Source organism: Sciurus vulgaris (assembly GCF_902686455.1).
Source record: "Sciurus vulgaris genome assembly, chromosome: 11".
NCBI classification, from domain to species: Eukaryota; Metazoa; Chordata; class Mammalia; order Rodentia; family Sciuridae; genus Sciurus; species Sciurus vulgaris.
The window spans coordinates 64402151-64414260 of NC_136472.1; the positions used below are offsets into that span (position 1 = coordinate 64402151).

The window sequence follows — 12110 nt, forward strand, 5'->3', positions numbered from 1 at the left end:
CCTGTAATTCCAATGACTCAGGAGTCAGAAAGAAGAATTGCAAGTTCAAGGCCAGCAATTTATCGAGGTCCTAAGGAACTTAGTGAGACCCTGTCTCAAAACCAAAAATAAAAAGGACTAAGGATGTAGCTCTATGGTAAAGCATCCTTGGGTTAAATCCCTACTACAAAAAAAAAAAAAAAAAAAAAAAAAAACGTGGAAATAGATTATTTTTGAAGTTTATGTGACTTGTATGAAAATAATATTACAACTCTATTGGATGCATGTTTGTATACTAAACTCTTCTGGCAAACCCAAATTATTTCTAAACGTAGGTGACATGCATACCTGGGTCTCTGAATATGACCAAATTCAGCAGTGCCACAAACTGCTGCAAGCCTATTAGCCATTTTGATCTAAAAATCAACTTAAATTATAGTAAAATGCTGTAATTTCTTTTTTCACATCATTTAATTAAAAGTAAATGAAACCCCTGAGTATTTAGAAAATGTTTCACTCAGACTTTACATAATCATATGCACATTTTAGTTCTCTGTCTCAGTAGGTGAGTACATGTAATTCTCTCTCCCAGTGGATTGTCTGTGTAATTTTCCAAACAAGTGCAGTAATTAATTTGTAACTTCAAGTGAAGTAAATAATTTGGGACCATATCCCAAATGACCAAAACTACACTTATATATGGCTTTACTGAACAGCAATAATTCCTTGGAGCCTATTCTCACTGTTTCAGTAGGTGCTTAACTAGTTTATACCTTTTATTTTTTTTAACAACATAGAAATATTTGATTCTCCTGTATGTTCCAAAAATAACAAATTAATTATTTCAAGGAAACTGTTAGAAATCGAGAACCTATTTGTTATTCTTCTACTCTGCAAACAGTGCTTGGTATTTTATCTACATCATATAAATTAACACAAGAATCATAAGAGGTATGTATCTCCATTTTTACAGATAAGAAAACAGAAAAATCAAGAAATTCTTATAATTTTCTTATGGTTCCCTGTACTATAAGACACAGAGCTGGAAACTGATGCTGGGTTTTCATAGCTCCAAAATCCACGACATTTCCACACATCACTTTGTCTTCCATACTGGCACCATATCCAACTTTGAAAATATTTGTATCTTTAATACACCTATTTTCTTCTTAAAAATATATTTCTGGTTTGAGTCTTTGTCTAGATAAAAAAGAATCTGAGAATTCCGACACATAATCCTATGTGATGCTGGATACAATTTGACAGAATCTCTGGCTGAAAGCATGGTTGCTGATAGATACATATGGGTTTTTAAAAATTATTCTTCAACTAGGGGTTCTTGAAAGAAAAGCAAATTATTCTAAAGAATATGTTAGTTTAGACTCTTGGAAAAGGATAAATGTGACTAGCATTCTCCCCTGTTTTGGCTCATGTGCTGTATTTTGAACAGAGACCATTATTCTGAAATGCTAATGAATCTTTTCTTCAGTGTAATTTTCTCACTTTCCTAGCTAGCTCCAACATCCTGACCTCTCTAATGCTCTCACTTGTGTCAAGTGCCCTCACTTCTTATCTCCATACCCTTGCTTATTGGAACTGGGAAAACTACAACTTACCTAATGCAAGTCGCCAAGTACACGCTTATTTAATACTAGTCCCTAATGTTACATAGACTTCTTATTGCTTCACACAATCCCTTAAGTGTAAAACGGTGCAATAAAGAAGATAAATCCTGGGACACTTTTGAAATATCTCATAAAGATAAGGAAAATTCTTTTCATCTTGAATATGGACACCAGCCAGCTCTTGGTATCAATTATTATAATTAAGAGTATCATTATTATTCCAGGAAAATGAGAAAGTTAGAAAGAAAAAGATGTCCAAGTCAATTCTACCTTTATTGACCCAGTAAGCTGTATAAATAGAGATAACATTTACTAAATAGAGAAGACGGGCAGAGGTACATTTGGGATGGCAATGGAAAAACCAGGAGTTGGCCTTCCCATGAACATTTAAGTTGTTTATAGTGATGTTATTACAATCAATGTTGTAAACATCCATTTATATATTTCTTGTGAACATGGGGATTAGACTTGCTCTCTGGTGCACAAGTAAGTAGGAATCTAATAGCTAGATTCTAAGTAATTGAGTTTTCAAAGTTAATATTTCATAGAATTTGAAAATTTGTGTGCACAAAGTATTCTCTAAGTAAAACAAAGTTTGTCATTTTAAAAATTTAACTACAAGGTCATATTTAGGTGTATACATTAATCGTGGGGTCATTTCAGCCTGCTTAATCTTCTCTGGTTCTGGTCTCGATAGGCACCATTAAGTGGATAGATGGAGACTGAAAACAACACAGCAGTGACAGAGTTCATTATTTTGGGATTAACAGACAATCGCACAGTATGTGCCATCCTCTTTGTGGTTTTCTTAGCAGTTTATATAGTGACCATAGTGGGAAATATCAGCATAATCCTCTTAATCCGAAGCAGCCCACAGCTTCACACCCCAATGTACCTCTTCCTCAGCCATTTGGCCTTTGTGGACATTGGATATTCCACATCAGTTACTCCAATCATGCTCATCAGTTTCTTAAGAGAAAAAACTACTATCCCTCTCACTGGCTGCATAGCCCAGCTGGGCTCCGATGTCACTTTTGGGACTACAGAGTGCTTTCTGCTGGCCACCATGGCCTATGATCGATATGTAGCCATCTGTTCTCCCCTGCTCTACTCCACCCAGATGTCCCCGATGGTCTGCTTCCTCCTCGTGGGGGCATCCTACCTGGGTGGATGCATGAATGCATCGTCATTTACAGGCTGTTTGCTGAACCTGTCCTTCTGTGGCCCAAATAAAATCAACCACTTTTTCTGTGATCTTTTCCCACTCCTGAAGCTTTCTTGTGGCCATGTTTATATTGCTGAGATTTCTCCTGCCATCTCTTCCGCCTCAGTCCTGATAAGCACATTGTTCACCATAATTGTGTCCTACATATACATCCTCCACTCCATCATGAAGATGCGCTCCACCGAGGGACGGAACAAGGCCTTCTCTACCTGCACCTCTCACCTCACCGCAGTCACTCTGTTTTATGGGACGGTTTTGTTTGTGTATGTAATGCCCAAGTCAAGTTATTCAGCTGATCAGGTCAAAGTGGCCTCTGTGATCTACACGGTGGTGATCCCCATGTTGAACCCTCTCATCTACAGTCTGAGGAACAAGGAGGTGAAAGAGGCCATGAGAAAACTGATGGCAAGAACACATTGGTTTTCTTGAACTAAATCATATATAAAGCCATAAATAACAAAATCAATGATTTGGGGGACATTTGTGCTTGTTAATTGAATGATATTTATCATTAACTTAATCACCTAATGTTCCTGAACTGCTCCTGTCCATATAGAAAGTCAATGGTTATTTCCACTTATGAAGTTAAATGTGTCATTTACTTGGACAACTGCTGCAGTCAAATGAAATATGGATTTTACCAGGTAAGAATATGTCAGAAAATAGTTGCTAACTTAAAAAGCTCCCTATTTACCAATTACAGAGTCCTATTTAAATAGAGATATACTTCAAAGATCAAATTTCTTTAAAATTTTATCTTGTAAAACAACATTTGGGAAAGAAATGTCCAGTAGATGTGTAATAATTGGTAACACTGACAAGTCAGGCAGTTCAAGTCACTTCCTTTAAGGCCCTCCCTAGCCATAGGCGATGGATATTTACATTTTGGGGAACAGTGATGCTGGTGTCTCAGAAAAAAAAATTCTGTTTATTTCCCTTTTATTTAAGCCAGAGCAAAAATCATGATTCTGCTCTCTGGTCATTATGAGAACAAATTCATGTAACACAGAAAACACTAAATAAATTTCAGCCGAGGTTTATTTTTAACTGAAGTCTTCATAGGTAAGTACTAGAATAGAAATTTGGAAGCAGACATTTCTTTGGAGTAGAAAAAATGGGACAGTGAGACTTTCTTGAACAATGGAAATACCAAAAATTATGGTTCAAGGAAAAAATGATATTTGCCATGTACTTCTGTATCTCTCAGGGGGTGTCCAGTGTCACTACTTCTACTGCCCTTTGCAAAAGTGCTCAAGATCTAGTCTGGTTATGGCAATTGCCTCTAAATTGATTCCCTGCCTCCTGTATTACTTCTGCAATAATTTTCGATTTATATTAAGTTAATGAATTTTTTATTATTAGCATAGCGATAATGTTGAATGAATCCTGAGACAGTATGAAGGGATCATTTTACAAGCAGGCCTCCCATTCCTGGGTTCTTCACTGACCAGATCAAGGGAAATCACCTCTTCTTCAGCCTAAAAGTCACTGGTCCTCTTTCCCCATTCATACCTGATATTTGCATCTTTATGGGTCTACAATCCTCCCCAGTGCAAAACTTCTGGGGCTAAAGATAGCACAGACAAAGCTCTTGGCAAAGAGAGAGCACTCGAAGCATGACTTCAGTCTAGTTTCAGAAGAGCCTTCTTAGTGTCACGGTGGGAATCTGCATGCTACTGGTTGAAGTTTTTCGCAGACTGTTTTCAGCGGTTCTGTTCACCTTGCCCACCACACCTCCCTGATGGTTCCTTTCTCCCCATCCCCTGATGGTTCCTTGGGTGACCCTATCTTCTTCCATGACGTCAGTGGCCACCTGAGTGATCTTTCCTGAAGGATACTTGAATTCTTCACTGGCCTTTTCTCCAGGATTCTCAAACTCAGTGTGCCCTGACCAAATTTATCATATTTCAAAGCTGTTGCTTCTCCTCCACTTCCTTTCTCAATAAATGTCACTTCTTGGTGAGACTGGTATTACAAAAATCTTGGGGTGGAACTCACTGAACACTCTTATAAATAGCTGGCCTCTTTCCCTTTCCTTCTCCCAAAAGAAAAATATGTTATATATATTATATATTTATCTAAGTCCCTTTTATGTAGCGGTTAAATGTTCCCCAATTAATTATAACTTTATGCATGGATTTTCCCTGCGTGTTTCAACTCTAAAAGAGTCAAGTTATTAGAATTATCCAGATGTAAGTAATGTGGTTGCATTTGGCTTATCATAGTTCTTATTGTGCAGGTTATAGATCTATGCTAATTTTTGAATCAACTGAAGAGTGACAATAAAACAAAGATATATGGAAGAGCAAAATATTACCTGTAGAAATGAAAGAGATGATATTAGAGAATGTGGTTTATATTTGTAGATACATGTTTTCATGTCACTGTTCTTCTGTTTTGGTTGTTTGCAGTGCTGGGGATCAAGCGCAATCCCTGTGCATGCTAGACAAGTGCTCTACCATTGAGCAAAACCCCCAGCCCTGTTTTCATGCTCCAAATCCTAGAATTTGATACTCTTTCCTTCTCTGTCATTGAGCAGACATTCAGGTCTTCCCAATGAAAGTGTCCTACCCGTCGGCTCACAACATGGCCCAAAGCAGCCATGAGCACTGAGGGCAGGCATGGCCCCAAGAGAAAGGAGGAAAAGGAAGGGCTGGGATGCTGTTTGGGGGTGAAAAATGTCCTCCCAAAATTCGTATATTGACCTTTTAATCCCCATTACCCCAGAATGTGACTGTATTTAGGAATAGGTTCATTGCAAATGTAATTTGTTAAGATGAGATTTTACTGGAATAGGGTGGTCTCCTAATCCAGTATGACTGATGTCCTTGTTAAAAGGGGAATTCTGGACACAGACATCACACAGGGAGAACACCACGTGGAGATAAAGACAGAGATCTGGGTGATGCTTCTATGTGCCAAGGAATGCCAGAGACTGCCTTCAACTTTCAGAAGCTAGGGGAGAGGCATGGAACACAATCCTTTCCCACTGCTCTCAGAAGGAACCAACCCTGCAACACCTTGATCTCAGACTTTTAGCCTCCAGAACTGTGAGATAATAAATTTCTGTTTTTTAAGACACCCAGTTTGTATCACTTGTTACAGTAGTCCTAGTCAAATAATGCCATTGCATATCTAGCTTTCCCCCTCAAAAGTCACCATCAGTTAATCTAATCCTGGAAGAGGAGGGCATAAAGGCTTGGAAAGCTGCCAGGTGTGCTACTATAATGGATGTCTCAAAAAAAAAAAAAAAAAGAAAAAAAGAAAAAGAAAACAAGGATAGGTATCCAGATTAGTAAAAATCATTTTCTCCAAACAGAATGAGTGAGTCATTAGGTAAAGATCAGTATTTCTGTTATGAAAAAACTCACTTCAAATAATTTTATTAAAGGTTTTTAATTACTACAGACTATAGATTGCTACTTAGAAGGCAGGGATTATAACTGGGCGGAATTTTAAAAGATACTGACATGTTGTGTTGTTAGAAGTTTCTTAGTCTACACAAATTTCCAAGAACTTTCCCTTTCTGAAATGGATTGGGACTTAGAGGGTCATAAACATTCCTCAAGAATTTGTGAAATACCTGTAGTAGAGTACTGGAGATGATTAAAAGCAAAGGGTAAGAAGTAACTTCTTGGGGGCTATGAAATCATTGTACATTATGATTAGGGTGGTGGTAATATAGGTGCATACATGTGTCAAGAGTCTTCAGCCTATCCATTTAAATTTTTATCGGTATTACACTGCAGTAAAGTTGTTTTTAAGAAGATTCTGTAAGAGAGCTCATTCTTTCCCATTTTAACTGAGGCTACAGGTATCATCTACCTGCCCATGTTTCTTAATTATTTTTCAAAACTTGTTATATCTCTCCTGGTTTATATCTCTCCTGTTATATCTCTCCTGATTTTCTATATATTTTTGCCCTTTGGTATTCTTAATTCCTTTGTTTTATGCTATCCTTATGCCTGCATAGATTTTCCTTCTTAAAAAATATCATTTTTCATTTTCATGCAAGTCTACTGGTGATGTTTGTTGTTGTTGTTGTTTGTACTGAGGCTGAACCTCAGGGCTGCTCTACTACTGAAATACATCCCCAACACTGTTTATTTATTTATTTGTTTATTTAGGGAGAGGGTCTTGCTAAACTGCTGAGGCTGTTCTTGAACTTGAGATCCTCCTGCCTCAACTTCCCAGGTAGCTGAGCTTGCAAGCATGTACCACCATGTATGATTGGTGATGAATTTTAGTGTTTTGTTGTTGTTGTTTTTGTTGTCAGAAAAAATTATTTGTTGCACCATTGTTTTTGAGAAGTATTTTACTTGGGGTAGAATCCCAGGTTACCAGTTAAAAATCTTATTTGTTTCATTGTTTCTAGTTTCTACCATTTTCATTGAAAGTCCACCATAGCCTTTTTTTCTTTTGTCTTTGCTTTTGTTTTTAAGGGGATATATCTTTAATTTTCTCCTGGAAGTTTGTATTTTCTCTTTCCTTATTTTTAAGATGTGGGTGATTGAACCCAGAACCTTGTGTACCCTAGGCCCGCACTCTATCCCTGAACTACACTAACCTTCTGCCCCACAGTTCCATAGTCTCTTCAAAATGTCCCTGAGTATAGCTCTCCTTACGCCTATCATGTTTGGAATTTTCAAAGTACTCTGAATTTGTAGTTGATGGTCTCTCACCAGTTTGGAGATTTTTCAGTGATTACGTCAATCGTTTCTTCTATCTCATTATCCTCCTCTGTTTTCTTGGACTTCAATTATTCATGTTAGATCCTTTCACAATTTTTTACATATTCTTTTACACTTCTGTATTTTTATCCTGTAATAAATGTGTTTTCTATTGACCTGTCCTTCAGTTACTCATACTTATTTTTGTTGCACCCAATTTATGATTAAACCCAGCTACTGAATTCCTCATTTATTTTATATTTCATTTCTAAAATTTTGGCTTGATTCTTTCTCTTTTCTTCCATGGTTCGTTCGTTCCTTCCTTCCTTCCTCTCTCATTAAATTTTTTATATGATTATTCTTTTTTTATTTGTTCTCTTTATATATACATGAAAGTAAAGTGTATTTTGACATACATACATCAAGGTGATTCTTCATCTTATTCCTCTGTCTATATATATATTTAATAAAAACAAAATATATACATATCTGTTATGTATGTATATAATAATGCCTGGCTTTTATTTATCTGACCCCATTTTTTGGCATACAGTTTTTTTTAAATTTAATGATGGGCAATGAGGATAAAAAATTGTAGTCTTTACAGGAAAGTGTCTTACTCCAAAATCTATTTGATTTTCTTCTGGCAGGTAACAAAGGCACTGGGTTGATCCCTTTGAGGAAGTGGAAATCTTGTACTCAAAGAGATCATTCACATAGACAAACAAGTGATCTTTCAGCATGCAATATACTCCTAAACTTGCATCCTAATAGAAAAGGAATAGCATTTCCAGTGATGTTTGGATATTGTACTTTGTTGGTGATGATGTATTACTAGCTTAATCTTACTTCTTTTTTTTTAATTAAAAATCATAAATTTACATAGGGCAATGTTGTTTGATTCATTCTGTTATTTTTTTCCCTTCCTCCCCACCCCTCCCACCCCTCTTTTCCCTCTATACAGTCCTTCCTTCCTCCATTCTTACCACCCTCCTTATCCCTAACCCTAAACCTAACCCTAACCCTAACGCTAACCCCTCCTACCCCCCCATTATATGTCCTCATCCGCTTATCAGCGAGATCATTCGTCCTTGAGTTTTTTGAGATTGGCTTATCTCAGCATGATATTCTCCAATTTCATCCATTTGCCTGCAAATGCCATAATTTTATCATTCTTCATGGTGGAGTAATATTCCATTGTATGTATGTATGTATGTGTATATATATATATATATATATATATATATATATATATATATATATACCACAGTTTCTTTATCCATTCATCAACTGAAGGGCATCTAGGTTGGTTCCACAATCTGGCTATGGTGAATTGAGCAGCTATGAACATTGATGTGACTGTATCTCTGTAGTATGCTGATTTTAAGTCCTTTGGGTATAGGTCAAGGAGTGGAATAGCTGGGTCAAATGGTGGTTCCATTCCAAGCTTTCTGAGGAATCTCCATACTGCTTTCCAGACTAGCTGCACTAATTTGCAATCCCATCAGCAATGTATGAGTGTACCTTTTTCCCCACATCCTCGCCAACACCTGTTGTTGCTTGTGTTCTTGATAATCGCCATTCTAATTGGGGTGAGATGAAATCTTAGGGTAGTTCGACATCATTCTTGAGACTCTAGCCAGAGCAATTAGACAAACCAAAGAAATTAAAGGGATACAAATTGGAAAAGAAGAACTCAAACTATCCCTGTTAGCTGATGACATGATTATATATTTAGAGGAACCTGGAAATTCCACCAGAAAACTCTTAGAACTCATAAGTGAATTCAGTAAAGTAGCAGGTTTCAAGATCAATGCTCATAAATCCAATGCATTTTTATACATAAGTGATGAATCTTCAGAAAGAGAAATTAGGAAAACTACCCCATTCACAATAGCATCGAAAAAAATAAAATACTTGGGAATTAATCTTACTTCAAGATAAGATGTAACTCTTCAGGAATCTCAAAAGCTTAGGACGTTATAGGTCTCCTCCATCTAAAATGGCCTAACTCTATCAAATTAGCATTACAAAAGGCTAAAATCTCTGCTCAGATCGTCAGTGTCCCACAGAATGCATTCTGCCTGGTGTTGTGATGTCCTGCCAGCTGCTGTGTAACTTAGGAGTAGTTAAATTTCTTGGGAGGAAACTACACGTAGAATTGCAGGCTTGCTTCTCCACCATGTTTTCAGGATCTTGACTTGGTAAATCTTAGCTGTCTTGGCATCTTCCACCTCCAAACTATGTACTCACCTTGTCACCCCGTTGAAAGGCCCAGGCCCTACCTTTTTGGTGAGTCTCTATCGCATGATGACCGAGAAACTTGTGCGGTTCCTGGTCTGCTGCAATTTCTAGACACTTGGGCCTCTTCTAGAGGCTCACTCAGTTGCCAGAGCTCCCTGGAAACATGCTATTCAGGCCTAAAGTCAGTGGTGCTCATGGACCTGAAGTAGTCTTTTACCACCTGCCTCATGTTCTTGGTTTCAGCTGTCTAATAGTTATTAAATGCTGCTGGGCTAAAATATTTAACTCATACATGACTTTTAGCTATTACAAACTTTATGGATTATATACATAGGGCATTTGTAAATCATAAAGGTGAATTATTTATATATTCACAGAAATGGGTTACTTTACTAACATATATTCTGACAGAAGTTAATAGGCAATTGTTCTTTAGTCTCAGCATGAAAATTATATGCCAAAGAAATGGGAGCATATGTATAAACAAGTTTGTTCTTTGATTTATTCACTTTTTTCTATGTAATTTATGAAAATATTTTAATGTATGAACATTTCCTGGCCTTTTAGTTTTTCCTTGCTTTATATACTTTTCTGCATTATTAGAAGAAATTTTCTGCTAAAGTATGAAGAAAATGAGAGCAATGACACAAAGTATTTTCAAATAATTCAAGCATGAAATAGTACCTTCTTGATAAAACAGCCGAGGTGACTAAAGCACACTCTGTATCTGTTTCTCCACCCTCACCCTCAATGTGACTATGACAGTTTTCCAGCATTACGACCCTCTATTCTCCCACATTTAGCTCACAAGCAATTTCTACCTATGTGATTTGCACATGTGGATCAATTACATTCAGTTTTCTCTTCTCATGACCAATTCTGAGTAAATATTTTGCAGTGTGTTGTAAGAAAAAGTCATATAGTAGGTGCTCTGGTATAAAGGGTTATCTGTGCTGGACACTGAGTGGGGGGCTTCTTCCAGTAAACTGGAATCGAATGCAGTTGGATACTTCCTTCCTAAGGTGATTTTTGTTCAGAGAAATGCCTGCAGCACCTGCTTGTCATTTCTTTCCAGTTCTATACCTCCTTTCCACTTGCACGGTAACTTTTGCACTGTCTAAATCTGGGTGTGTACAATCCCTTTGGCAGAAATGTTCTTCCTGATCCTAGCTTTAGCTTTAGTTTTAGAACTTAAAAACATTTTTGGTACTACAAAAGTAGTTCATATACTATATGAATTTTTTAAAAATACATACGCATACCATAAAATACAAAAAGAAAAACAGTTTTTGACCCAGTGGTGGTAGATGTATCATGCTTGTCTTCCAGGTCTTTCTCTCTGCCTATTTTTGCCCATATCTGAAGAGGTCGACCAACATGAACTCCATCCATAGACTCCCTGGCCTGTGGCTCCTGGGAAACACTGGCAAAGGAGACTAAAGCCTGGATACTGTCCTGGCTCTTTCCATTTTAGATCATCTGGGTTGATTGTGACCTTCCACCCAATGTCACATCTCCTGACAGATGTCCTCTCAGCACGACTCTCCAGGTTCCAGTAATTGTCTATTCCTCTTGCCCTTCCAGGTCATGAACTGGTCACTGTCCCTGGGAAACACCATTTCTCCTAAACTCTTTAGTTTTTCCTAAATTCTTCCCATGACTTGGTAAACTCTTTACTGAATTCCCTTCAGTTATCAAGACTGAATAAGCCATCTGTTTCTTTCAGATCACCTGAATGATACATCACTTTCCACAAGTTATTTGTTGTTAACACCTCAATATTCATTCTTTCAAACATTTAAATTTTTTGAAAAAAAAATCACTTTTATTTTTACAAAAAAGTATATTTATCATACTATAAACAGATGATAGAGTAATAGACTATTTTATCATCAATAAATTATAGCCATCAGACAGAACTTAATGCATTCAGGTTCAAGTCTAAACTTTTTGGCAGACTTTTATAGAATTCTCCAAAGTGACTATAACAGTTTTCCAGGCTTATGACTCTCTATTCTCCCACACTTACCCAGTAGCCCTGCAAAACTGAGTTAGTTACTTACTGTGCCCTTAAATATTCTCCTCACTTTTCTACCTACCCTTTTGACCTATCCTTTTGCTAAAATTACTTTTCACCTATCAGTTACATATTAAGTACATTCCCATCTAGATTCAATCTCACCCCTGTGAAATTGCTTTTACTAAGTCACCTGTCACCAAATTCCAAAATCATCAAAGTACCCACCCTCTCTCTTTTTGAATCACTTTTCGTTTTTTATTCTACAATCTCACATTCCTTTCTGGGTTCCTCACTGTCTGTCTTATCTACTTAAGTTCATTATTAATGAACTCTATCAGAACTTCAAA

At 37.0% G+C, this 12110-nt stretch overlaps 1 protein-coding gene across 1 annotated transcript; it reads left to right on the top strand.

The window, feature by feature from the left end:
* Window positions 1-2319: 2319 nt before the first annotated feature.
* Window positions 2320-3258, top strand: LOC306640983 (olfactory receptor 5P4; the record flags this gene model as incomplete). The annotated part of the gene is made up of 1 exon (XM_079105756.1): window positions 2320-3258. One exon carries the CDS (start codon window positions 2320-2322, stop codon window positions 3256-3258), a length of 939 nt encoding a protein of 312 aa, XP_078961882.1.
* Window positions 3259-12110: the final 8852 nt, after the last annotated feature.